This window comes from Odocoileus virginianus, chromosome 34, assembly GCF_023699985.2.
Source record: "Odocoileus virginianus isolate 20LAN1187 ecotype Illinois chromosome 34, Ovbor_1.2, whole genome shotgun sequence".
Classification (NCBI taxonomy): domain Eukaryota; kingdom Metazoa; phylum Chordata; class Mammalia; order Artiodactyla; family Cervidae; genus Odocoileus; species Odocoileus virginianus.
Window position 1 is genome coordinate 28,651,080 of NC_069707.1, and position 27,989 is coordinate 28,679,068.

Here is a 27,989-nt window from a genome sequence, read left to right on the forward strand (position 1 = left end):
TAGTTTTTATTTTCCTTTTAACCATAACCATTCATAGATACTGAATTTTATCAAATGCCTTTTCTGCATCTTCTAACATAATCATATTAATTTTTACCCTTTTTTCTATTAATGTGATTGTTATTTGATTATTAAGCTATTTTTGTGTTCCTGGCAGAGGTGGGGGAGGCACCTACTTTGTTGTGATGTATTAGCTTTTTTTTTTCCTAATGTATTACTGGATTTGATTTGCTGATACTTTGTTAAGAATTTTTGTACCTGTGTTCATGAGAGAGATTTGTTTGTACTTCTCTTTTGTTGAAATACCCAGAATTAGCATCAAAGTTTTGGTGGTCTTAAAAAGAATTGGGAAATATTTCCTTTTTCAGTTCTCTGTATTTGTATAAACTGGTGTTATTTCTTCCTTAAATGTTTGGAAGAATTTGCTAATAAATGTTCTTAGGCCAAGATTTTCTTTGTGGGAAGAATTTCAAATCAGATTTAGTTTCTTTAATAAATATCAGATTCTTCATATTTTGTTTCTTCTGTCAGCTTGATAGACTGTATTTTTGAGGAATTTGTCCATTTAATATGGATTTTCAAATTTTGTATGTCTATGGCATCTGAAAGGGTACCTCTTGATAATGGTAATTGGATTTCCTTTGATTTCTTTATCAGTCTCAGGATTTTCAATTTATAAATATTTTTAAAGGACCAACCTCTAGCTTTTATTCTTATTCTAGCATAGATTTGTATATAATTTTAGTGATTTCTTCTGTCTATATTATTTCCTTTTATAGCTTTCTTTGGGTTTGATTTGCTGTTGATTTCTAACTTTATAAGGAGGATTGTATAAGATTTAAGTCATCCTTTGCTTCTAATACATTAAATGACCATCTAAGCACTACTTTATCTGCATCCCACAAATTTTTGATATGTTCTATATTCTTATCATTCCATAAAAGTATTTCCTAATTTCCATTTAAATTTCTCCTTTGATCACTCATTATTTAGGAGTGTTTTGTTTAGTTTCAGGCAGCAGGTGATTTTCTAGTTATCTTTTTGTTTTGGGTTTTATCTTCCATTGTTTTCAGAGAACATATTGTGAATTATTTCAATCTCTTGAATTTATTGAGGCTTTCTTTATGACCACCTTATGATGAGTTTGGTAAATAGGCCACGTGCACTTGAAAAGAATGTGAATTCTGATGTTGTTGGGTATGGTGGTGTCCTGTGTATGTCAGATCAAGTTTATTGTATTCTCATCTTATTGATTTTTTTTTTGGTCCGCTTATTCTATCAGCTGAGTGTTAAAGTTTCTAGTAGTCTTCATTTCTGTTTTTGTTTGTGTCATTTTTCTCTTTGTATATTTTGGAGTTTTGTTACTGAATGTATATACATGCTTAGGATTATTTTATCTTCCTATCCAATTGACACTTTTGTCATCGTCATGGTCCATTCAAGCTGCTATAACAAAATACCATGACTGGATGCCTTAAATTGTAAACATTTATAACTCATGGTTCTGGAGGCCAGGAAGTCCAAGATCAGGATGCTTGCAGATTCCATGTGGAAGGAGCAAGAGGGCTCGCTTGGTTCTGTTTTATAAGGGTACTAGTCCCATTCATAAAGGCTCTACCCTTATGATCTAATCATCTTCCAAAGGCCCAGCCTCTTATTACTATCACATGGAAGATTAGGATTTTAGCATGTGAATTTTGGGGAGACATAAGCATTCAGTCTATAGTAATCAATATACGGTGTCCTTTTTAGTCTCTAATGATTCACTCTCCATTGTGGTCTGAGTTTGCATAGAACACTTTTTCCTTTCCTCATTTCTCCCTTGTCTTCCACAATTTGCCCCAAGTGGTGCCAGCCTGGTTGAGGAGGGCAGCCTTCAGACCTGTGCTTGGTCCGTGGGCTCCAGGTCCAGGTGGGGCCCAGCAGCACTCCTTTCTTCTGCCCCCGCATCCCCAGGGCTCCCTGCCGGTGCCGCTTTGCACAGCCTTTGTTTGAGTCACTTTGTGTCCATATGCCTTTCTTTTTTGCCATCGCTGGTTTTCTTCCCCTACTCCGGCACAAGTGGGATCTCAGCCCTCAGGCAGTGCACTCCTTAGGGACAGGTCCCCAGTAAATGTGAAGTGTTCTTGTGCCCCACTCCTGGGTATCTTCTTGTTTATGATCTTTCTGTGCCCTTATGTTTATCATCTCACTGTTAGTTTTTCTATACCATCTAAGTGTTTTATGTTCCTTATTCTCCTTGGCTTCTTTTGAGTTGTTGAGGTTACTTTTAAAGATTTGCTCCTTCTATTAACTTATCAATTTTACATTCTTCTACTTTTTTATTTTTTTGCTGATGCTCTGAGAGCATTAAGTTTATTCTTGACTTATGGTCTAATACAAACTAACTCTCTAAGAGAATATACTTCTCCAACACTGCTAAAACAGTAGAGTAGTTTGACTCCATTTGAATTTTGTCAGGTAGGTTCTCTGCATCTATCTCCCTCCTGCCTTCTAGTTTCTCACCATGTATCTTAGACCTGCATGTATTTTAAACTTCACAGATTTTACAGTTACCATTTTGTACAATTGTTATTAATTTATATTCATCCCCAAATTTACTTTTTCCTTTTTTTTTCCATTTTTTTATCTGCGCTAAGAATTCAGTTTATTCTTTCTTTTAGTGCAGGCCAGCTAATTCACTCAAATTTTGTTGCGTTAAAATGCCTTTACCTTCATTTTTGAAGCATGTTTGCTAATATATAATTTTAGGTCGCAGGAAGTCGTATTAATACAGTTGTCTTCTGGGTTGCATCATTTTTTAATCCCAACTGTAATCTTATTTCTGTCGTTTGAAGGGTCTATTGTCTTTTTTTGCCCCTTTGGCTGCTCTTTAGATTTTCCGTTTATCTTTGGTTCAGTATTTTATCATGCTGTGCCTAAAGATAGCTTTGTTGGAAGTCACCTTGCTTAGAGTTTACTTATTGATATCATTTATCATTTGTGGAAAATTCTTACTCATTATTGCTTTGAATATGGCTTCTTCATCATCCTCTCCTGTTTTTCTAGATATTTATAATTTCACAAACTCTTTTGAGTTTGTCCACATGTTTCTTATGATTTTTCCCTGATGTTCTTTTTTTTTTTTCATTATGCTTTGGTTTGGATATTTATAATGATTTTTCTTCTGGTTCACTAATCATGCCTTCCTTTCCATCCAATATGCTTTTTTAGATACATCCATTGAATTCCTAATTTCAGGCAATATATTTTTCAGTTCCATAATGCCTGTTTTTTTTTAAATCAGTTTCAATTCTCTATAGAAAGTCTCCATTTTAAAAAATTACTTTGTCCTTCTTTCCCTTTGTTTCTTGAGCATATTAATCATAGTTATTTAAAGTCCCTGTGTGCTAACTCCGGTATACATCATCTGTGGGTCTTGTGTGTTTTCTCTTGGATATTGGTCATATAGTCTTGTCTCTTTTATGTCTAGTAACTTTTTTGTTACGTGCGGGACATTGTATGTAGAATTCCAGCATTGCTGAATGATTTTATCTTCCACTAGATAGGGTTTTCTCTTTCTACTCTTAGGCAGACAGAGTGGACAACTAATTTCAACTAATCTAATCTAGGTCAGATCTGTGTTGTAGTTTTGGTAAGACCCTATCTCATATTTGCCCAGTTCCTAGGATGTGGCCTTCCAGGTGTTTCAAATTGAGAGTCTGGCAGATATTTGCCTTGTTAGCCCTTGAGAACTTGGGGAGAGTCAGTTTTGCCTTTCAGAGGTTTTCAGCTTAGTCCTTTAGCCTTCTGCCCCTTGCAACTTCAAATTTTGGCAAATGTCTTGAGGGAGAGACTGGCCATGTGGTTGAGGCCCCTCAAGTCTCCTAGTTTTGTCACTCCAGCTCCATGTGAACACCAGAATCTCTGCTGGCTTCTCTGTCCCCCAGTAGGGGCCATGCCTGGATTCTCAACCTCTAGATATGCCCAGAATTGGTAAGTGACCCCAGGTGAAAAGTGGCCGTAGGTGTAAAACCACCATGCCCTCCAGGGCTTCCTCCTGGCCTGCTTTGTTTCAGGCCCTTGCCTCTGGTGAGTCCTTGTTTGCTAAAACAAGACTGGGAGGTTTCACTCCTCTTTAGCCTCTCCCACTGTTTGATGCCAGTTTTATCACTTAACCCCGCACAACCACTAAAATTTTTCTGGTTACTCTTTCTCCCAGTGGTGAACCTCTGCCTTTGTCCTCTCCTCACATCCTGATCAGAAAATGTCCCAGACACTGAAACACCTGCCAGTCTATCAGCTTACCACTGATTGAGTCTCCTTCTCTGGACTTCTGGTCCATCTACTGTCCGTTGTTTCTGTACTTTTCTGATGCCTTTTTCAAGTTGTTTTTTACCAGAAACATTGACCTGCAACATTGCTGCTGCATTCTACCTGGAAACAGAAATTGTAATTGTAAATGATTTGAGTGATACATGTTCTACTTAGAAAATACCTAGATAAAATTACTTTTTTGTCTTTGGCTCTCATTTTTTTCTTTCTGTGTTGTTGGTCCTTGTTAGCGAAAACAGAGAAAGATACCTCACCCTATTTTAATGCATTAGTAAATGAAGCATTTACTCTCAGAGCATAGTCTATTGTTTGGCTTTTTCTTTGTTTTTCCTTGAAGTGTCTTTGTGAACAGAGATAATTAAGCATGGATCATGAGCATTAAATGATCTGTAAATTCAGTGTTTATTGTTGAGTATATTGTTAGGGGAACAATTAATTATCACATTGATAACATTGATTTTCTTCCACGCATGTGGTTTCAGGTGATAATGAAGACACTGATGGTGATGGTGTTCATGAGATAACAAGCCGTGATAGTCCAGTTTATCCCAGATGTTTGCTTGATGATGACCTTGTCCTGGGAGTTTACATTCACCGGACTGATCGACTTAAGTCAGATTTTATGATTTCTCAACCAATGGTTAAAGTTCATGTGGTTGATGAGAATACTGGTCAATATGTCAAGAAAGATGATAGGTAATTTTTTAAATTGTACAGCCAATCCTTGAAATTGAAACTGTCTACAGTAGAAGTACTTTTACTGCCACTAACAGTCATTCCCTGATAGCTCAGTTGGTCAGGAATCCGCCTACAGTGCAGGAGACCCAGGTTCAATTCCTGGGTCAGGAAGATCCACTGGAGAAGGGAAAGAATATCCACACCAGTATTCTTGGACTTCCCTTGTGGCTCAGGTGGTAAAGAATCTGCCTGTAATGTGGGAGACCTGGGTTCAATCCCTGGGTTGGGAGGATTCCCCTGGAAAAGGGAAAGACTATCCACTCTGGTATTCTGGCCTGGAGAATTCCATGGACTGTATAGTCCATGGGGTTGCAAAGAGTCAGACACGACTGACTGAGTGACTCTCACTTTCAGTTTTCATACTAATTGTAGGTGTTCTTCAGCTATTGATATTGATCAATGTGTCTTATAGAAGAAATGAAGTGACTGTGCTAATTGAGTAATTTTAAGTGGAGGGGAGTTGAGAGAGTTTCTCCAAAGCTTAATGACTAATTTATGATATTTAGGTTGCATTGTAAGTCGTCTCATGTTACACTGTAAATCCTTTAGTTGTCTAACCTCATATTTTCATATATATTTTCTTTTGAATATAATGTATTGTCTGTCCCTCCGGTGAGGCAGATGTCTTGAATTTAATTTTTCCTAGTATTTATTTTGTAGCTAATACATGCTTAAAGCCCAAATACAAAGTGTAATAAATGACTGTACTAGAATTCAAAAATATTATTTGCCTGGAAAAATGGCAGAAAGGGGAAACAAGAAAATTATCAAAAAGGTTATTCACTTATTCATTTGTCTTGGAGCATAGAAAGAAAATATAACAAACCTTGAAGTACATACAGTCCTGTTGTGCTCACATTTTGTTATTTAAATCTAATATACTAACTTATCACAAACTCATTTAATATTCTGAAGGTGTTACTTTATTCTAGCTTTAATGTGAAAAGATAGATCATACCTCTCACTTTATATTTAAATAATGAAATAATTCTTTGAAACTGAGAGTATGTAAATTCAAAATGAACTAAGATACTACTACTTTTCAGCCTCATAAAATTTGTAGCTTTCTAGATACATAAAATATTTTTTCCTTATGTATCATGGCTATTTATTGTTTCTGATCATCTCACCTTGAACACTCTAGTTTTATTTTTTTCTCACCTTCTCAAAATTACAAAGAACTGTGTTAATGGCAGTATCTTTTTTGAACAGTGAACGGCCTGTTTCATCTTACTATGAAAAAGAGAATGTGGATTATATTCTTCCTATTATGACCCAGCCGTATGATTTTAAACAGTTAAAATCAAGGCTTCCAGAGTGGGAAGAACAAATTATATTTAATGAAAACTTTCCCTATTTGCTTCAAGATTTTGATGAGAGCCCTAAAGTCATCCTGTTCTTTGAGGTATGAATTGAATAGAGTATAAGTTTTAATTAATATTTTAATAGCACAAATAATTAAGTTTTTATTTTGGGGCTTCCCAGGCACTAGTGGTAAAGAACCTGCCTGCTAGTGCAGGAGACTTAAGAGATCAGAGTTCAATCCCTGGGTCAGGAAGATCCCCTGAAGCAGGACATGGCAACCCACTTCAGTATTCTTGCCTAGAGAATCCCATGGACAGAGGAGCCTGGCAGGCTACAGTCCATGGGGTCACAAAGAGTCAGACACAGGTGAAGAAACTTGGCACACAAACTATTATTTTAGTAGATTTGTAATACAAAAAAGTGCTGTGAAAATTTGAGGACAGCTTGATTATATCCATCAGAAGTCCTTAAAGCTGTTATTCCAACTTTTGGTATTTCTTCTAAAGGATAAATGGCAAGTACTCGAAAATGTGTGTAAGGATATTTATTTAAGCACTGTTTGCAATAGCAGAAATTTTAAGGAATTCAGTTCATTTCAGTCGCTCAGTCGTGTTCGACTCTGCAACCCCATGAATCGCAGCATGCCAGGAAATAGGTCTCTTCAGTTAACAAGAGGTTTGGTTAAATAAATTATGATTTTTATTAAATTTATGATATTTACATGATATACATATGTATATATTGACTTGAGCTAGCCACTACATATTAAATGAAAATAGTTTGCAAAATAGTGTTGGAATACATAGAACAAGATTTAAATACCTGTAAACTTGATGTTAATGTTTATCAGCTATGAGTCTAGGTTACAAGTTGTTTTTACTTTGTCATATATTTTTCTTATACTGTCAGTGTTTTTTTCACTGGGAATGTATTACATTGAAGACAAGGTTAAGCATATAAGAAATAGGAATAAATTAGAGTATGTAGTATTTTTTAAGTAGTCTTCTATAGATTTGTTACCTCAACTGACCTTTTGATAAGCACCAGTAGGTTCAAAGTGGTAGTCTCTGACAAGTACCTAGAACATATGTTGTCTCTGTGGCTGGTTGGTTGGAAATCCATGAAGTTTAATACCCAGACAAGATGGAGGTATGAAAGAAAATCTTTTGAGAAGCCTAATAAAAACATGTATCTAAAGAGAAAATACCCAACTTAGGAAGTTGATCCCAGGAAGAATCTGCAGATAAGGCCATGAGTTTATTAAACAAACAAGTCTTTGAAGTCTGTGCTCATACATTCAAAAATGAGCAAAGCCTAAGAATTCTATGCCTGGTATATTTTTGCCAGGACTATATTTGAGATAATACTTTGTCTTGAGTTTTAAATAAATCTTAAAAGATTTATTGGTAAAAGGTAAAGTGATCAGAAACAGACCTTACTAACTGGATGAGTTAAAAGTGAGCAAGATGAGATAAAAATATTTTTCTTCTAAGTGAGGGTTTTTAAAATTTTAGTAATATTAGAAAATATTAAATTTTAGATAACCTAATATACTGTGAAATAATTTTTTATGCTTACTTACAGATTCTTGATTTCTTAAGCATGGAAGAAATTAAGAGTAACTCTGAAATTCAAAACCAAGAATGTGGCTTCCGGAAAATCGCCTGGGCATTTCTCAAGGTATGTTTTTCAGATCTTCAAATGTTATGGGTTATTTTTTTTTTTTTCAACTCAGTTTTGTGTCATATAAGGAGTTAGGATAACGAGGTAAGGTTGCTGTGGTGAAGAGGTATTAATTCAAACTCAAATGATGCTCATCCAGATTCTTAGATATTTGTTCAGTGCTTAAATGTGTGCCAGATACACTTTATGCTCTGAGGACCCAGCATTAAAAAAAGACACACACAGCCCTGCCTGCATTTATTCAACTCAACAAATTATTTATTGAACCCTTACTATGTTCCAGCCACTGTTCTATTCCGTGAACAAAGAAGATAAACTCCTTGACCTCATGGCCTTCATATTCTAGCAAGAAAAACATGCATAAAGCAGTTGATCATAGAGCTTAGCATTTATTATAGTTTTTATGAATACTATCAAGATGATGAAAGCATCTGTGGTATCAGGTAAAGGTCTCCTACAGAAAGGACATTGAACCTGATCATGAGCTGGATGGCAGGAATGAGGAAGAGAGAGTTCTAGGTTGGATGCAGAGTGTGCAAAGACCCTGATGTTGGAAGGAGCAAGGAATACCTTGTTAACCGAAAGAAGGCCACTGAGAATGAAGGACAGAGTTGAGGGAGAAAACGGTGCCTGAAGAGCTTGCTGAGGTAGACAGTGCCTTGATTACACAGGGTCTTTGAGCCCAAGCCGGTGTAGCAACTAGCCACCATTATAGACTTTAAAGAGTAATGGGAAGCCATTTAACGATTTTAAACAAAAGGGTGAAATAATCTGATTTATTTTTTATAAAGCCTACTTTGCTGGGTAGAGAATGAATTAGGTCAGAAATGTAAGTACTGGAAATCAAAGTAGAAAATTCTTGCTGTAGTCTAGGTATAAAATCAACAAAGATGAAATATGTGGATGGATTGATGTTTAAAAAGGGTAAATTTTAATTTCATAATTTTTTAATTCCTGATTTCGAACATAAATTTGAGTTCTGAGAAGTCTTGAGTAATTAACCTGTTTTGTATTATCTTATAAAATTTTTCCATTTGTGCGTCCATTAATTCAACAAATATTTACTAAGTATCTGTGAAATGCCAGGCACTCTGTTAAATATAGGGTATTTGTGGATAAATTAGACATTGTCCTGGCCCTCCAGTTCAGTGTCTATGTAAGCATATTGCCTGTATGATTATGTGCTATGGAGCAGATGCTGTGAAAACCCAGGTGAGACACTTAATCCAGGCTGAAGTTTAGAGGCTTTAGGAGAAGTGCAGTCTGCTTGCTGAATGGCAGCAGATTGACTGTGGTGAGGAAGTCATTAATTCTAGAGTGGTTTTAGAATCTCTCAGTCCATTGTACCTTCTAAAATCTCCCTTCTATAACCTTTTATACCTTTTTCTAGACCCCATCTCATACTGAATCAAATAAAAACAAAAGACCAAAAAGAGTCCTGTTCACAGAGTGAATGAACATTGCCACCTTGTGGTCTTACTAGAAACTGCTTTCATTACTTTTATGCTACGGTCTGTGCAGAGCTGCCATGTTTACTGTCAGTTGCACTTGGGAAACAGTGTATTTCACAACATTTTTATCTTTTAAGTGTTATAGAGATTTTTATTTACTTATTAATGCAATCAGAGGTAAAGGGTACATCATTGTATGTGCATCCTCTGTTATAAACGTATATATCTTTCATTAGACTGTAAGTTTCCAAGTCACTGGCAATTCTTTTTGGCCAATTTGTTGAACATATTTTGGTCTGTATTTTACCAATTCGCTTTGCATTTAATATATTACTCTTGAAATTCTCTGTAATATCATTCCCTGCATATGAATGGCACACAGGAAGTGCTCATGAGTATCTACTGAGGGAATTAATAAATATATGGAAACTGACTTAAAAAAAACTCATCTTCGAGAAAGTGACATGAATCAGATTACAATGCACATGTTTTAATACCTGTACCATTGGTTCTAGGAATGTCCTAGATAATTGTGAAGTTATCATAGTGGTCCAGATGAACCCCAAAGAACTTTGTCCAGATATAAATGAGACTTTATCCTAATTCTCAGGTAGAGGCATTTTTGATTCTCTAAGCACATGTATATGACTCATCTGTTAAACTACAAAATGATAAAGCCTTATTTATTCACACTTCACATTAGATGTTTTGTAATCATAATGGCAGGATTTGGCTGAATCTTAGTTGTTTACTCATACTAAGCAACATACTTGTGTAAACTAAATTGGCTAGTGAATACTAAAACAACTTATGGAAAGTATGATTTAGAATCTGGGGAATAAATAACCTTCTAAAAATTATGTTATTACCTTGTGATAAGCTTTAGGCAGATAGTACAGTTTATGAAAGGAATCATGAGTGCTTAATATTTAATGACTGAACACCTCAATTGCTCAGTTTGAAACTGTTTTTTTATCCCTCTATTTCATAATGTCACCCCTCAGCTTACAACCTCCATTGACTTTACATCCTCTCCTACAGGGATGGGGAAAAGATCGAAATGTATTTTTGCTAACTTTTGTTTCTTTGTTGACACCTTGTTCCTGAACACAGTGCAAATCTGGGTTTTGCCTCAGCTAATAAAGCTTCTGTTTGCCAAATTATTGAACATTTTCTAGTTCTTTACCAGTCATACTTATGTGTGTAATTCCATGCTCTTGAAGCTCTTGATACTTTGGTTTTTCTTGACACCGTTTTTTCCTGATTTTCTTTATCCTGTTTCTTCGGTTTCCTTCTTGATCTTCCACCTATCTCTTTAATATCAGTCCTGCTCATGATTTCATCTTTAATCCACTTTTCTTAGACCCACTTTTCTGCGTATGCTTCAAAATTCAGACATTTCAGCTTGGGTGACCCATAGCTATCTGACTCTGCCAAACTGAACATCCTCCCTAAATCTCTTACTTCTTCCCTATCTGCTGCTTCATTTGGTAGCACCACCATCTGCCCAGTCTCCCAGCCTTAGAGCTGCCCTATCTGTTTTGGTAGCTACAAGTCGTATGTAGCTGTTTGAATTCAAATTAATGAGCTAAAATCAAATGTAATTAAAATTTGATTTCCACAGTTGCACTAGCCCCACTTCAAGTGCTCGGCAGCCGTAGTGACTAGGGACACTGTATTGCATGGCCCAAGTTGAGAGCGTGCCCGTCATCACAGAAAGTTCTATGTTAAGCATCTTTCTTAGCTCTTCCCTGTTTACTTACCAAGTTGCATGATGAGCAACAGTTATTAAATGTTCCCTGTACCCTGTCCTTCCTACTCTATAGTTTTCCACCTCCATGTTCTGCCTGAACTGCTGCAGAAGCTCTCAACTGTCTCTACTAATTTGTAAAGGACACAAAGGTTAACAGAGGTATTTTCTACTTAACAGTCACAGTCTAGTGAAAGAGAACCTAATTTTGAGTTGGTGAGATAATTTTTCTCTTAAGAGTGTCCACTTATTTAGCTTAAACATATGTTGTCTTAATAGTTTTTTAAATTGAATAGACCTTTTTAAGAAGGTGGACCAAAACATTTTAAAAACATAATATGGAGCTCTCTTTTAGAATAATTTTGACTTTTTGGAAGTTTAACTATGAAATTTTACCACTTAAAATACTGATGTTGAACAAATGGGAAATTTGTTTCTGTGTTTAAATAATATGTATTTTAATCTTTGTTGGTATTATTACAGACAGATGTGTGTTGATCACTTTATTTGTACAAAGTAACACCTGCCACAGTAATGTTAATGCTTTACCAATGGTCTGAAGTTGTATAGAGGAAAAGATAGCTCTTAGGATGTCACTTGGATTACCTTGTCAAAATGACCTGAAACTGTGCTTAACCAACTGTGTCAGTGTTCTTTTCTTTTCTTTACAAATATGAGGAATTTCAGCATGCCATGTTAATCTTTTCAAAATGAATTTTTGACTGTCTACTGTTGCTTTATTGGGCATCTTTTCAATGAAGGTAACATTTCATTTGAATTCTCATTTTAAGCTTCTAGGAGCCAATGGAAATGTAAACATCAATTCAAAACTTCGCTTGCAACTGTATTACCCACCTACTAAGCCTCGATCCCAGTCAAATGTCGTTGAGGTTTTTGAGTGGTGGTCAAAATGTCCAAGAAATCATTATCCATCAACATTGTATGTAACTGTAAGAGGATTGAAAGTTCCAGAATGTGTAAGTTAATAGCACATGCAAAAAATATATCTTCGGTGGGGGCGATGGTTTCTGTTTCTATACAGATAAAAACTTTAGAATTATTTTAATAGATGTCTGAAATAGAAAGGAAACTTCAGAGATTATGTATTAAGCCTGTAATAGCTGATACTCAAAAGATATTTTAATGAATTTTAAGTCCTAAATATAGATTTTAATTTTAAGAATTTTTAAAAAAATAATGCTAATCTTTAAATATTAAAGATACAAGAATGACTTAATGTGTGGTGGTGGTTTAGTCACTAAGTCATGTCTGACTCTTGTAACCCCATGGACTGTAGCCCACTAGGCACCTCTGTCCATGGGGTTCTCCAGGCAACAATACTGGAGTGGGTTGCCATTTCCTTCTCCAGGGGATCTTCCCAACCCAGGAATCGAACCCAGGTCTTCTGCATTGCAGGCAGATGACTGCAATGTGGAAACTGACAAATAGGACCAGACAATAAACAGTTCAGGCTTTGCAGGCTATGCAGTCTCTGTTCCTGCCTCTCAGCCTTTCCTTGGTAAGGTGAAAGTAGCTACATAGACATATGTAGATGATAACTAAACAGATGGTTTTGGATGTGTTTGAATAAAACTTTATTTGCAAAAATGTCATTGGCTATATTTAGACCATAGCTTGCAGACCCATGAATTATAGACACATTTTTTACACTATTATTCAAATAATCAACAAGTAATATTTCTACTTCTGTTGTACATAGATTAAAATTATGACTATCTTAGCAAACATTTGTCCTAAAATGAGGTGAAACTTTTGCTTTTGTCTCATTGTCACAAAACATTTCAGGCCATTCTGCATATTCTGTATTGATATTGTAAACTGTGACCACAGTGTTGGTTTTCATTGGTTTGAATGGAATTAAATCTATTTTAAGAAATGGAGGATTTAAAAACATCAGGTCTTTATGTTGTGATCTTAAAGCAGATATGCCGTAGTACAATGCCAGAGCCATAATATACCATCTGGTAGGTATTGGTGAAGAAGCAGGAACAAAGGGACAGAGTGACTAAAACTATGTCATTGGAGTTCTGTTTTATCCTTTCCTTCTTTTAAGGCTTTTGGGTTTAGGACTGTAATTTCAAGCAACTGACATTTTATTTAAAGTGATAGTGAAAGTTGCTTCAGTTCACTTCAGTTCAGTTGCTCAGTCGTGTCTGACTCTTTGCGACCCCATGAACCGCAGCACACCAGGTCTCCCTGTCCATCACCAACTCCCAGAATCCACCTAAACCCATGTTCATCGAGTTGGTGATGCCATCCAACTATCTCATCCCCTGTCGTCCCCTTCTCCTCCTGCCCCCCCAATCTTTCCCAGCATCAGGGTTAGTCATGTCCAGCTCTTTGGGAACCCATGGACTATACAGCCCATGGAATTCTCCAGGCCAGAGTACTGGAGTGGGTAGACCTTCCCTTCTCTAGGGGATATTCCCAACCCAGGGATCGAACCCAGGTCTCCCATATTGCAGGTGGATTCTTTACCAGCTGAGCCACAAGGGAAGCCCAAGATTACTGGAGTGGGTAGCCTACCCCTTCTCCAGCGGACCTTCCCGACCCAGGAATCAAATCAGGGTCTCCTGCATTGCAGGTGGATTCTTTACCAATTGAGCTATTAGAGAAGAAGCCCATTCATTTTATTTTATTTAAATGGTGTACAAATAAAAGTAGAATTTTTTTTCTGGGTTACATTTTCAAACATTTTCATAGTATACTGTTTATTTCAATATTTTCAAAGCCATATATGCTAGAAAAGAGAAAAAAATTAACATGATACATACATTTTCTCATTTTCTGTACATACTTAGGTAAAGCCATCTTACCGTTCTGTGATGGCTCTTCAGGAAGAAAAGGGGAAACCAGTGTACCGTGAGCGACACCATGAGCCAAGTTCAGTGGACGCAGAGCCTGGATTAGAAGATTCAAAGGAAGTGGTGAAGTGGAAACGGTTGCCTGGGCAGGTGAAGTGTTCACTGACACTGGATTCATTTAGATATTTATTTTGAAATGCGCCATCAGCTCCTAGGGTCAGTAGCTTACTACTTAAAACTTTCAGATTATCCTTGTTTTTAGCCATGATCTTGTCTGCCTATTAATTCATTTGGTAAATAATAATAGAGTACCTATCGTGTGCATACAGATACTATCTTAACTTCTTTGGGGATATGGAGAGTTTTATTTGTTTGCCAGAGCTGCCATAAGAAAGATCACAGACAGGTTGGCCTAATCAATAGAAATTTGTTTTCTCATAATTCTGAAGGCTGTAAGTCCCAGATTAAGGGTTGCAAGGCTGGTTTGTGCTGAGGCCTTTCCCCTTGGCTGGCAGATGGCTGCCATCTTCCTGCTTCTTCGTGGCCTTTTCTCTGTATGGGTGCTTCCTTAGTGTCTCACCTTCTTGTTAGACTCGGGCTCACCCTAGCAACCTCATTTTAACTTAGTCTGCTCTGGAAAGATCTTGTATCCATAATACTGTTACATTCTGAGGTACTGGGTTTAGAGCTTCAAGGTAGGGATTTGTGGAGACACAGTTCAGCCCATAAATACACAGTTTTCAGATTCGTGAAATTTTTACAGTCCCTGGCTTCTTCCTGAATCACGTTTTGATAGAGACAGGTATATGTTATCCTTTTACCAGAAGTTGAGCAGTATTTAAGCTTTCACTAAAATTTTTTGTACTTGGCTATCATATTTTGCAGTGGCAAGAAGCATTACTGGTGAACTTATGCCAGTCTCTTATCTGTTTCCATAAAGAGTGAAGTGGTGCATTTTATAGACTCAGTATATACATAAGAGTGACTGTTTTCCTAGACCTTTTCACATTCTGTTTTGCATCATATTTAATTTTCTTTTTGAGGCCAATTTTACAGATACATCTTAAGGTCACTTTTAAATACTTTATACATAATAGTATGGAGAGAATAATACTTAGACTGTCCCCGTGGGGACCTTTCACATCATTTTCAGACATGGCGAAACAGTTACTTTGCTGTTCACTCTCAGGTATGCTGCAACGAACTCTTCAGGAAATATAGATATAAAAATAATTGTTTAGATGAGCAGTTCTCAAAGTGTGATTTGGAGACTGCTGGGAGTCCTCCGACCCTTTCAAGGGGTCTGTTGAAGTTAGTCTATTTTCAGAATAAGATCATAATGATTCTATAGTGATTTAATCTGTCTTTTTGACTTTCATTCTCTCACAAGACTTTCATTCTCTCACGCTGGAGTTTTCCAGAGGCTAAATGATATCTGATATCACAAGTCTAAATGATATCTGATATGCAGAAGCAGTTTTGCTTTTATTAAGCAAATCTAGCTACCTGTTATTGAGCCAGAAATTGAAAAGATTTGCAAAAATATAGAACAGTTCCATTTTATGAAATCTTTTGTGAAAAGAAATTGTTAACATTTAATGGATTGCTCTGTTATTTTTTAAATGATTAACAAATGGTTTTTTAATTTCTCAGTTTTAATTTCTAATATGATAAATATCTGTAGATATAGCCACATTTGAGGATCCTCAAAAAATTTTTAAGACTGTAAAGCACCCTGAAATGAAAGCAGTTTGAGAATTTCTGATACGTAAATGGTGATCTGGAGTGAGGGTTCACTCAACAGGTTGCTGGAGCCTGCGACAGACTTTAAAGAGTGGCCAGGTTAAGAGTGAGTGAAGAGGACAGAGGAGAGTATTTCATGTTGGGGCAATGTTTTAAATAAATGGGGAAGCACCTGTTGTATTCCTCAGGCACTCAAAGCTTGGTGGGCGGGAAATCTGAGTTTGTGTAAGAGGTCAAGTGGTGGTGATAGAGTAGGCCCACATTCTGAAGTGGCTCAAACGGTGGGTAGCCTAATATTTGATTGTGTGGGACTGAGGAAAAGTGGGAGGTTTCAGGTGAGAAGGAAGTGTGGTAACAGTTGTATTTTAGGACAAATTAACAGTTTGTCCCAATGCTGACAATGGCATGTAGTGGACCTTGAAATAGGATACCTCAGAATGAGAGGAAGGTGGCCACTGCAGTCACTGAGGTGTGAGGTGAGAGGGTCCGACCTTGGGGATGAGGAAGGTGGCCACTGCAGTCACTGAGGTGTGAGGTGAGAGGGTCCGACCTTGGGGATGAGGAAGGTGGCCACTGCAGTCACTGAGGTGTGAGGTGAGAGGGTCCGACCTTCGGGATGAGGAAGGTGGCCATTGCTGTCACTGAGGTGTGAGGTGAGAGGGTCCGACCTTGGGGATGAGGAAGGTGGCCACTGCAGTCGCTGAGGTGTGAGGTGAGAGGGTCTGACCTTCGGGATGAGGAAGGTGGCCATTGCTGTCACTGAGGTGTGAGGTGAGAGGGTCCACCTTGGGGATGAGGAAGGTGGCCACTGCAGTCACTGAGGTGTGAGGTGAGAGGGTCCGACCTTGGGGATGAGAAAGGTGGCCACTGCAGTCGCTGAGGTGTGAGGTGAGAGGGTCTGACCTTCGGGATGAGGAAGGTGGCCATTGCTGTCACTGAGGTGTGAGGTGAGAGGGGTCCGACCTTGGGGATGAGGAAGGTGGCCACTGCAGTCACTGAGGTGTGAGGTGAGAGGGTCCGACCTTGGGGATGAGGAAGGTGGCCATTGCAGTCACTGAGGTGTGAGGTGAGAGGGGTCTGACCTTGGGGATGAGGAAGGTGGCCACTGCAGTCACTGAGGTGTGAGGTGAGAGGGGTCCGACCTTGGGGATGAGGAAGGTGGCCACTGCAGTCACTGAGGTGTGAGGTGAGAGGGTCCGACCTTGGGGTGTTGGTGGCAAAAGTGAGGAATGAGACATGAATACGAAAGAAGGAAAGACCTAATGTGACTGAGTGACTGACAAAGTAGTAAAGAGTGGAGAGCTGAGGATGTTGAGGCCCGTGCTCACTTCGGCAGCACATATGCTAAAGAAAAAAAAGGACATTGAGGTCCTTTGCTGCTGTTACTAAATGTTCATCAGGTGCCTCTTCTGAGTATAGCATCTAACTCTGGGAATGCAAGTTAAATGATGGTGCTTTTAATGTTTTGGCTTTAGTGATGAGGCACAGTTTTCCTTAACTACACCTCCTCCTCTAAGAGCAGCAGCAAGTGATTATGAAACCTGCTAACTTTTCCTTCAACTGTTGACCTCTTTTTATCTCCCTCTCCCTTTTCTAAATCATCTGGATGGAAAGCTGGTATCTGGTACGTTATTGACACCTAATAGATGTCTGTTGAATTTTTCACCTTTCAAGTAGCTGCTCATATTTTCACCTTTCAAGTAGCTGCTCATAATTCTGCCTCTTCATATTGCTGCTAAATTGTGATGCTACTTGTGAGAACCTGGTTCTCATCTAGAAAGCAGGTCCTTGAGTCAGTAGTCTTTGACTGAGCTGGGCTTAACCCTCTGAATAATACTTACTAGCTTTATATGGTGCTGGTAGTTACTCACAGGTTCGCTCTGATGAGCATGTGTGTGTGCTCAGTCGCTCAGTAGTGTTTGACCCTTTGCCATCCCATGGACTATAGCCCGCCACATTTCTCTGTCCATGGGATTTTCCAGACAAGAATAGTGGAGTGGGAAGCCGTGTCCTAACTCCAGGCTGTCTTCCCAACCCAGGGATTAAACCTGTGTCTCCTGTGTCTGCTGCACTGGGAGGCAGATTCTTTATCACTGGGCCACCTGGGAAGCTCATGATGAATATATGCAGAGATACTTGTAATGAAAGTACCACATTCATGGCATATCATAAGGGCCAAATATACATTTTGAATAGTAAGAAAGAAACACAGGAACTAAGGCTCACCAAAGTTTGAAAGAGGTAGAATTAGAACAAATAAAAGCAAGTAGTATTTTCTACAATAGCTATTAATACACAATAAGTTTTGGTTTCATCTGGTAATAAGGAATGAAAACATAAAAATGATGAAGGAATTTTAATAAAAACAGTGAGTGAGAAATCAATAAGAAGTGATTGATTTGTTCCAAAAATACATTTTGGAAGGCTTTACAAATGATGGTTATTTAAGAGAAAAAAGAAAGGATGAATATTTATACATCCGGGACTTCAGCTGGGTCTATATGGCATCTGTAGACTCAGGACAAGTTTATGGTTCCACAAAAATCACTTATTAGTTGCTGTCCTGAAAGAAGGCTGTGACACACATTCCCTTTTGTGGCTGTATGAAAATAATCTGGTAGTGATAGCTTTAGGAGTATCAGATCTTGAAATTTTGTGTTCACCTTTTAGGTGAATAGTGCTAGTTAGGCATGGGTATAAATTCACTCAGTTTTATAGAGAATTGAAACTGATTGTCTGCTTTGAAAGTGAAGTAATTTATTTTGGTTTTCCATCATTCTGCTTACTTGCCTTCTTCCTCCTCTGCCTCACAGTAAAGGGACCTTTTAAAAAACCAGAAACTGCACCAGCTACAGTAATTGAAGTTACCAACTAGCTTTCGTATTTAATGTTTGTTCATCTGTATTCATAAAATGTATGTTTTGCAGGCCTGCCGTATCCCAAACAAGCACCTCTTCTCACTAAATGCAGGAGAGCGAGGATGCTTTTGTCTTGCTTTCTCCCACAATGGAAGAATATTAGCAGCAGCCTGTGCCAGCCGGGATGGGTATCCCATTATTTGTGAGTAATGATCCTATCTGTTTAGTATAATACTAGACTATGAGAGGATTTTCTTTGTTTTTTAAAATGCATTGAAATCTTAATTTGTCATCCACCCATGCTACTGAATTAAAATAGATTTCCTCAAGTAAAGTCACAATTCTTTTTTAATAATTTACACTATACAGTATATGTCCAGGAATAAAAATGAGAATGATCAAATGAAGGATAATAAATTTTTTAAAATATTCAAGAGGTACTCTTTGTGTATTTTCTATTTTAAGTGTAGAAATTTTGCAGCATATAGGATTAATAAATCTCTTGAAGAATTTTAGTCCAATTTTAGTCCTTTGATAATTGTGAGAATTTGATTATGAAAGCCCTCAAATTTGTTATGCGGTAAGACAGTAGAAATTGGCTCAGGAATACCTAGATGAAGAATTTTAGTTATAGTAGATCAGCAGAGAGGCCAAAGACCTACTCTTAAAGTACCTTTAACAAATGGAGAAACCACGTTGACAAGTTATTTCTGTAACATTAGAGATATTTTTTCAGTGGGCATTCATGCTCTTCTAGTCATAGAGGCATGAAATACTTTCCCTTCTTGTTTAATGGTGAAAACCAGCTCATCTCAGCAGGAAGTAGCCAGCTCTTCACAGACGTCTGCCCCGAGCAGTGACATTGAGTTTTCCCCAGCTTCACAGTTTATTATTCTGGAGCTGATTGGCTCTTTTTTTCCACAAGGACTCATAATTGGTTGATTATCAGCTATTAAGTAAATATGAAATAATGTTAGCTTTAGATGTACAAAGTGATCATGTAGTTTGATTATGACTATGCTATTCTGCTGTTGTTAACATTCACTTAAAGCTATGCATTGGGGGAAAAAAGATTCTTAAGAAAACATACCCCCAGGGTATTAATAGTGATTTTTTTTTTCACTATGCACTGGGCAGTGAAAGAATTATTTTCATTCTGATGTGTATGTTTTTAACATTTCCGGGATAAATATGTGTTACTTCATGCTTTAAGAAAAACTTGAATTTAGATATACTTACTGCTTGAATCTAAAAAAAATTTTTTAAAAAGAAGAATCTTTGTCTTTGGTTTTTGATTATGATGTATCTGCTTGGACTGTGTTCAGCTCGTAGGATGTGCAGATTAATGTTTTTCACAAATTTGGGAGGTTTTTCATCTTTATTTCTTCAAATGTTATTTCTGCCCCTTTCTATTTTCTTCTCTTCTTCTGAGATTCCCATCATTTCTATGTTGGTGCACTTGATGGTTATGCAATAGGTCTCTGCACCTTTGTTCATTTTCCTTCATTTTTTTCTTTCTGCACCTCTAACTACATAATCTTAATTGAACTGTCTTCAAGTTTAGTGATGATTCTGACAGTTCATATCTGCTGTTGAGCCCCTGTAGTGAATTGTTTATTTCAGTCATTGTACTTTTCAACTCTAGAATTTCTACTTGGTCTTTTTTTTTTTATAACTTCTATCTATTAATTGCTAAGAAATAATTCTCACACCTTTGTTCTTCAGATGTGGTTTTCTTTAGTTCTTTGAACATACTTTTAAGAAAGGATTTAACTAGGAAACCAGTGTCATTGACAGTTCCTGTTAACTGCTTTTTTTTCCTGTTTGTGGCTGTACTTTCCTGTTTTGTGTGTATGTGTGTGTCTCCCTTGAAAACTGAATATTTTAAATATTACAATGTGGCAACTCTGGAAATCCGATTCCCTTACTTACCCACCTCCATCTGCCCAGCTGGGATCTGTTGTTGTTGTTATCTGTGTAGTTATTTTCCTAGTCTTTATTCCTCGTGAGGTGCTACCCCTGGAGTTTTTGCTTTGCTAGCTTAGTGGTCAGCTGATGGTTAGAGAGGGATTTTCAAATATCCTTGAGTAAACAGGCCTCCCTGCCAGTGCCGAAGGGTGCTGTGTGTATGTGTGTGTGTGTGTGTGTGTGTGTGTGTGTGTGTGTGCGCGCGCCTGTGTGTTTCTGTGTGTGTTGGGATAGGTTTCCAGTGCTCAAGTAGAGTTTACAGCTTCGCCTTCGCCTTCACTTCCTGTTTGCAGTTTCCCCAGGGCAGTCCCAGTAAGATACAAGGCCGTTCAGGTCTGTCTTGCACAAGTGTGTGCACAGCCTTTCATGTGTACATGTTCTTCTCAGTTCCCTGGAATATACTGGAGCTTTTCAAAGTACCCTGTGGACATCTCATTCCCAGTATTTCTTTTGAGTTCTTTGGCCAGCCTCTGCTTAGCTCTACCTGGTATCACTGCCTCAGAGGGCCACACTACTGATTATTTTATGCCCCCAGGCTTAGGACTGTTGGCCCAGAGCAGGCTCAGAGCCAGGTCAGGTAAAGCCAGGCCCTGAGAATGGGGCCTTGCAGGAAGCTGCCCAGCCGTCTCACACTTTTGTCTTGGGGATGGGCTTTGGAGGTCTTTAGGCTTCTTCTGCCCCGTCTCATAGACGCGAGGCTGCTGTTCTTTGTAGCTTCAAGGCTGCTGGTTTTCAGGGCGACTCTGGAGCTTGGGAGAGGAGAATGGGAGCAGGACAACTTAAGCACCACAGAGCTCACTGTTCTTGCCAATATTCATATGTTTTCCTTTAGTAAAATGTTCCTCAGATTGTTATAAGCCTTTAATTCCCAAAATTTTGAAAAAGCTAATTTTGACAATTTTTTGCCAGTGTTCTCGTTGCTTTTATGGGAGAGTAGATTTTCCAGAGTCTTTATTTTGCTATAGCGGAAGTTCTTCTGTACTTTTTAGTATTTTAAACAGCAGTTGGTTGTACCACTAGGTGGAAGTAGAGACTTGGAAGCTGTTCTCTGTTCTTAGAAGGTTTTACTATATACATAGCATAACAATACTACAATGCCTTGTTTATCAGATTAAATCTCTATTAATTCCCCTATCATTTTTAGTATTATAATTTTTCTCTCACAGTAGCAGGGTTTAAGTTTCTCATTGCTTCAAATAGTTAAATTTTCCTTGAAATTTGATTGATTTTTGGATAAAATAATACTTTATTCATAAAAGCCCAAATTACAGAATCTTTGAAGTGAATTGCAATTTAAAAGTTATCTGTTTAATAAGTTGATTATCAAAGGTTATTAGGATTGCTTTGGAAAGAGATCAGAGGGGTGGGGGCAGGGGAAAAATTAAAAAAAAGAGAGATCAGAATAATTGTTAACTGTAGCATATTATAAAATTTTAGGTATTTAAGTTCTTGTATCTAAAGCAATTGAAAACTTACTTTTAAGTAGATTTTGACCTTTTTTCATACTGAAAATGTCTTTGGTGATAATATTCTTACAGACAGTGGTTACCTTATGTACAAATTATTATAAATGATGAATTTTTATATTATTCAGTTAAGAAACCTCTGTCTGGAAACTTACTAATTTGGGGAATGTTTTCATTAGTGTATGAAATTCCTTCTGGACGTTTCATGAGAGAATTGTGTGGCCACCTCAATCTCATTTACGATCTCTGCTGGTCCAGAGACGATCGTTACATTCTCACTGCGTCGTCTGACGGCACTGCCAGGTCAGTACACTTCAGAAGCGCTCACTGCTCTCTGTGCGTCTTGTTGTTCGGCCACTAAGTTGTGTCCGACTCTTTGAAACCGCGTGGACTGCAGCATGCCAGGCTTCCCTGTCGCTCAGTATCTCCTGGGTACTCCTGGATGCTCAAACTCAAGCCCACTGAGTCAGTGATGCCATCTAACCATCTCACCCTCTGTGTATGCTGCATGCCCTCCAAGAGAATGTAAATAGAATGTAAAGTGATATAACTGCTCTTAGGCTTCAATTTTGTCTTTCTTATCAAGAGATTGTCATAAATATGCATCATACAGACTCACTGATTAAGTTATGAAAACTTTTTCCTAAACACATGCTGTTAAATATAATTTCATATGTATATATACACAATGTTTCTCTAATCCTCACTGTCTTTAAATGGTCATTTTGTACAGTTTTGATTAATACCTTGAAGTTATTAAACAACTTAGATTATTTTTCCTGGAATACAAGCTGTTGATGGCAGGGATTCCATCTGTACTGTTTAGCTGGATCCAGACCAAGACATGGTGCTGCTCAATGCATGATGTAGGGTCAGTAAATGAATATGCATCTTGCATTTTAAGAGTGTAATAGATTTTCAAATATTTGCATTTTTCAGAATGTCAGTCTTAAAATAATTTAACCCCTTGCAATTTAATAAGTAGCAGTATTAGTTGCTCAGTCGTGTCTGACTCTTTGCGACCGCATGGACTATAGCCCACCAGGCTCCTCTGTGCATGGGATTCTCCCAGTAAGAATACTGGAGTGAGTCGCCATGCCTTTCTCCAGGGGATCTTCCCAACTCAGGAGTCAAACCTGGTCTCCTGCAGCATAGGTAGATTCTTTACTGTCTGAGCCACTGGAGAACTAGAAACCTACTATTAATCCCTCTTAACAACATCCTCAATAACCCATCTGGTTTCTTGTTCTTTCAAGCATAACCATTCTGTCTGACGCCAAGCTATGCTAGAGAAAAAGGCAGAACCTTGGTAAGGCCTTATCTATGGATTTGAGAGTCGCAAAATCCATAAGTTCTCATCTCTGCTGAGCAATCCTTTTACTTATGTTTATTTAGCTATTTTTTTCTCATTCCTCTAGCAGCAGATCCAACCAAATCTTACCATGCTTCAAGTTCTTTGCACAATCTTTAGTTCTCTATACAGTCTTCCCACTTTCGTTAAATGACTACCTTCAATTTACAGTGTAATTTAACCAGACATGAAATTCCTATATTTCTCTCTGGCTTACCACCTAATATCCATAAATTTGGGCTTCCCAGGTGGTAAAAAGCCCACCTGCCAATGCAAGAGATATAAGGGGTGTGGGTTCAATCCCTGGTTCGGGAAGATCCCCTGAGGAAGGGAATGGCGACTCACTCCAGTATTCTGGCCTGGAAAATCCCATGGACAAAGGAGCCTGGCAAGCTACCAGTCCATAGTGTCGTAAAGAGTTGGACATAATTGAAGCGACTTAGCACGCACATTCATAAATTTACCCTTGTGTATCTCTATTCATCTCTGTTAACAAAGAGATATGGGTCCCCAAGATCCTTTATTCAGTGTCTTCTGTGGTTTGGTGTGCTTATCCTGCTCTCCCTCATCTTCCTCGGCTTTGAATCTCACTTGTATGCTAATAACTTTGAGCTCCTTCTCTTTTTCAAATTCAGCTACTAACACACTTCTGCCTGGATTGCCCAGTGGTACCGCAAATCCAAATCTGAAATCACCAAATTTTGTTTTCTGTTTTTAACCTTCATATAGTTTTTGTTTTGTTTTGTTCTTTTTTCTTTAATTTAAATATTTAAAAAAATTTACTATGTTGTATTGGTTTCTACCATACAAATCAGCCATAATTATACATACATCCCCTCCTTCCTTAGCTTCCCTCCCCTCCCCGATCCCATCCCCCCAGGTCATCACAGAGCAGCAGACTGGGCTCCCTGTGCTACAGAGCAACTTCTCAGCAGCTATGCATCTGCACCTGATGGTGTATCTATGTTGATGCTACTTGTTCTCTCTCCCTCTCCACCGTGGCCACAAGTCCATTCTCTGCATCTCCAGATTTTTAAGTGCATCTCCTTATCTACCCTGCCTCCCAAGCTGGGAACTCAGAGTAGGACTCATCTTTCTTTTTCTCATCTAAGTAGTTCTGAACTGTATCAATTCTCCCTCCTAAAAGGCTCCCATTCTATCACATTCCTTCTGTCTTCACTGCTGTTGCCTTAATTCAAGCCCTTGTTATCTTTTTGCTTCAACTGTTGCTGCTAAGCTTTGCCAGTGTTCACCCTTTAGCTCCTCCACCCCTGCTATGCAAAAGGCCTTTCCAAAACCATCTTTCATAATGTCTTGACTTTAAAAAGTCTTTGATTGCCATTGCTGTTTGAAAAATGTGCTGGTTCCTTAGCATGGCATGACAAGCATGGCCCTCACTGACCTCCCATTTTCTCGTGTGCACTTGCCACAGTACACTCTGCCTCTTGAACAAACTTCTGAAATGCCCTTAACATCTCATCTTCTTTGGTATCTCCCTGTTACCTTATTGCCTCTTCCTATGCTTCCCGCGCTTCTCCTCCCCTTCCTGCCCAACTCATTCACCCAACAAACATCTAAGTGCCTGTGCTAAGCCAGGATAGTCATCACTTAAGACCCAGCTCAGATTTTACGCCCCCCCCCCCCCTTTTTTTTTAAATTTTACCATTTTTTGAGGTCAACTTGGATTTCCTCACACAACATATGCTGTATAAAGTATACTTTTTCCTTTGTGTAGCTTTGGAGTTGATCCTCATTTAGGACTGTTTGCATCCTAAAAATACTACTGTGAAGGGTTAACAGTGAAAAGAGAATCACTGTGGCTAGAAATAAAAAGATAGTGGGATTTTGAAAGAGATAAGGAATGCTTACAGAGAATGAACTAAAGTCAAAAGGGAAAGAACCAGAGTTGCTAATGCTCCCAAGTGGCAAGAAGTTGGGTTTTTGTCCAGGTCTTCTGTCTTTCCTTGAGATCACCATCACCTGTTACTGTTAGCATCCTCTGAGTAACTGTTTTCCACTGGTTAGCTCTCTGCTAAATGGGTTTAATGTAAATCTTTGTCTTTAGTTAACTTCAGTAAAATTTGAGGAAAAAAAGATCAGCAGCTCCCAATATAATCAGAAAAGCTTGTCCATGTGTAATGGCTCCCAAATATACCAATATGTTCTCACTCCATCCTCTCTTCACAACTACTGTTTTAACTTTGGTATATTCTTTTCTTTCCAAATTCAAATAATTTTTTGTATGTTCATCTAGTCTTTACAGATTTGTGTATAAATGTTCTCTGCTATGATCAGTCTGATTTTTTTTCCCACAAACCCAGTAATACATTTCTTTTGATCTTAGATTCTACCATTGCTTGCTTGACTAAAGCCGTCACTGATACCAGTTCAGCATTTATATAAAAAGCTTCATTTTTGTGTTAAAATATTGTCTATTCGAATTATGTTGAGCTCTTTTTACAATACACTTGTCATTTCTTCTCATTATATAGTATTTCAGATGATGCTGTTAAGATTTATTAGCATGCAACTGAAGTTTTACTTTCAGCATTCCCCTTAATATTCCCTCAGAATTAGTGGTTTTTTTCCCCAGTAAGTACTGTATTTCGTGTTTACATGAGTTCATTGAAAGTTTCATGACGGTAAAAATGTTTATGCAGTGACACATGTGTTTCACTTTTACTTGAAAACATAGTCTTTCACTTCCTTCATTACTAGTTTGGATTCTTAGTAGCTGAAGATCATATCCTGTATTTTTAAGCAGCTGGTGAGAAAGCTTATAGAATGTTATTCTTGAATAGCAACTGTATTTTTTCTTCTATAGATAATTTTGAAAAAAACTCAATTTGCTTCATTTCTTAGTAATAAAAAGGATAAGCTATAAATCCCCATATTAAAAAATAAATTCTTCTAATTCTGATAACCTAAGTTTTTAAAAATCGAGTGCTTTACACTTGTAAAGCACGTGTTTGTTCCTAGATTTTGCCTGTTTTTACACATTGACTTGCAGAGTATCTAACCTGATAGTTTAACTCTTAGGGTTTACTTTTGTCAAGACTATAGCAATAGCAATATTATTTTCTTTTAAATCACCTATTATATAAAGGCAGAGATAATGAATATTAAAGTGAGTACTCAATGTTAGATAACCTGTTTCCTATAAAATATTGTAATTATTTTAAGGTCATTTTGTTCAAGTACTTATATAGTAATTTGAAAGTGGCTTCTAAGTCTTTGAGATCTTTATGTTAATTATGCTTTGAAATTACAAATAAAAAGTTAATGGAGTACACTCTAGTCCTCAACTACAAGTCCTCAACTGTAAGTACTTTGGAAAAGCAATATACACAACCTAAATGGGAAATCATTGAAATTTCTTCCTCTATTTTATTTTTTACTTATATTTTATTAAATGCAATATTTTACCAACTCTGCATTGTATTTAATCAATGTCAAGAATAGGTTGGTTTAAAAAATATACAGACATATGCAAGTACAGTTTTTTATTTTGCGGTATAGGTTGCAATTAGTAGATGAATTAACATAATGCTTGAAAATAACTAAGAAATAGCTTTGTCAAAATGTAAAGAAGTCTGGTCATCAAATGTGATCATATTATTTTTATTGTTATAAAATTTACCATTGGTTGTTGTTACTTGCTTACTCATTAAGTCCATTGCCTATATTGGTTCTTAGAGAAATATCTGCCTTTCAGAAGCAATATGTAACATTTTTATCCTTTTCCAGGATATGGAAAAATGAAATAAGCAATACAAATACTTTCAGAGTTTTACCTCATCCTTCTTTTGTTTACACGGCTAAATTCCACCCAGCTGTAAGAGAGCTGGTGGTGACAGGATGCTATGATTCTGTCATACGTATATGGAAAGTTGATATGAGAGAGGATCCTGCCATATTGATCCAACAGTTTGACACTCACAAGAGTTTCATCAACTCTCTCTGTTTTGATATTGAAGGTATGTCTGAAATTATATTCAAATTGAAGGCTAGTTATATGAAGAATTTTTTAAAAATTTTGTTTCACTAGGATAATTATTTCAGCTTGAGAGGGGCTTAATGTATTAGATAAAATTAAATTTGTTTGTGCGTATTTAGACTGTGCAGATCATATGATAGACCTGGTCATAAATTTGGTGCTGCAGTAGTTGTTAGTTAATTTTAAAGTCAGTACATTTCTAAACATTTTGATTCAACTAATCTTTGCTGTAACAACCCGTCCTGTTCCAAATTTCTGAACATATTTCATTGGATTGGTGATTGTTCCCTTAGTAGGTTTCTTAAAGGACCCTTTTCTGTAAATGGCAAAACTGAGGAAGATGGGGGAAAAGATCCCAGAACAATGTTGAAAATATGTGTTTAAAATGTGGCAACAAGATTTTTTTAAGTACCTAAACATATGTTTATGGAAGGGAAATTTGCAATTGTTTAAGGTTTAATATTAGAATATGAGTATTATTAATGGTGTTTTAAGGATATAAAATATTTTATCAGCTGAAAGACTAAAATTTGTTGTATC

General features: G+C 37.4%; 1 protein-coding gene across 15 annotated transcripts in view; it reads left to right on the top strand.

Moving 5' to 3' along the window:
* AHI1 (Abelson helper integration site 1) overlaps nucleotides 1-27,989 on the top strand; it is a 220,548-nt gene that overhangs the window by 38,893 nt on the left and 153,666 nt on the right. For all 15 annotated transcript variants that reach the window (XR_011485574.1, XR_011485577.1, XR_011485575.1 and 12 more), the window contains 8 exons: nucleotides 4,797-5,010; nucleotides 6,265-6,457; nucleotides 7,942-8,037; nucleotides 12,033-12,218; nucleotides 14,064-14,216; nucleotides 18,737-18,869; nucleotides 22,281-22,404; nucleotides 27,200-27,429. Coding sequence is in view for 10 of the 15 variants with exons in the window: in XM_070461310.1 (XP_070317411.1) it covers nucleotides 4,797-5,010; nucleotides 6,265-6,457; nucleotides 7,942-8,037; nucleotides 12,033-12,218; nucleotides 14,064-14,216; nucleotides 18,737-18,869; nucleotides 22,281-22,404; nucleotides 27,200-27,429 (1,329 nt within the window). In the remaining 5 variants the exon portion in view is untranslated. The remainder of the gene's footprint in view (nucleotides 1-4,796; nucleotides 5,011-6,264; nucleotides 6,458-7,941; nucleotides 8,038-12,032; nucleotides 12,219-14,063; nucleotides 14,217-18,736; nucleotides 18,870-22,280; nucleotides 22,405-27,199; nucleotides 27,430-27,989) is intronic.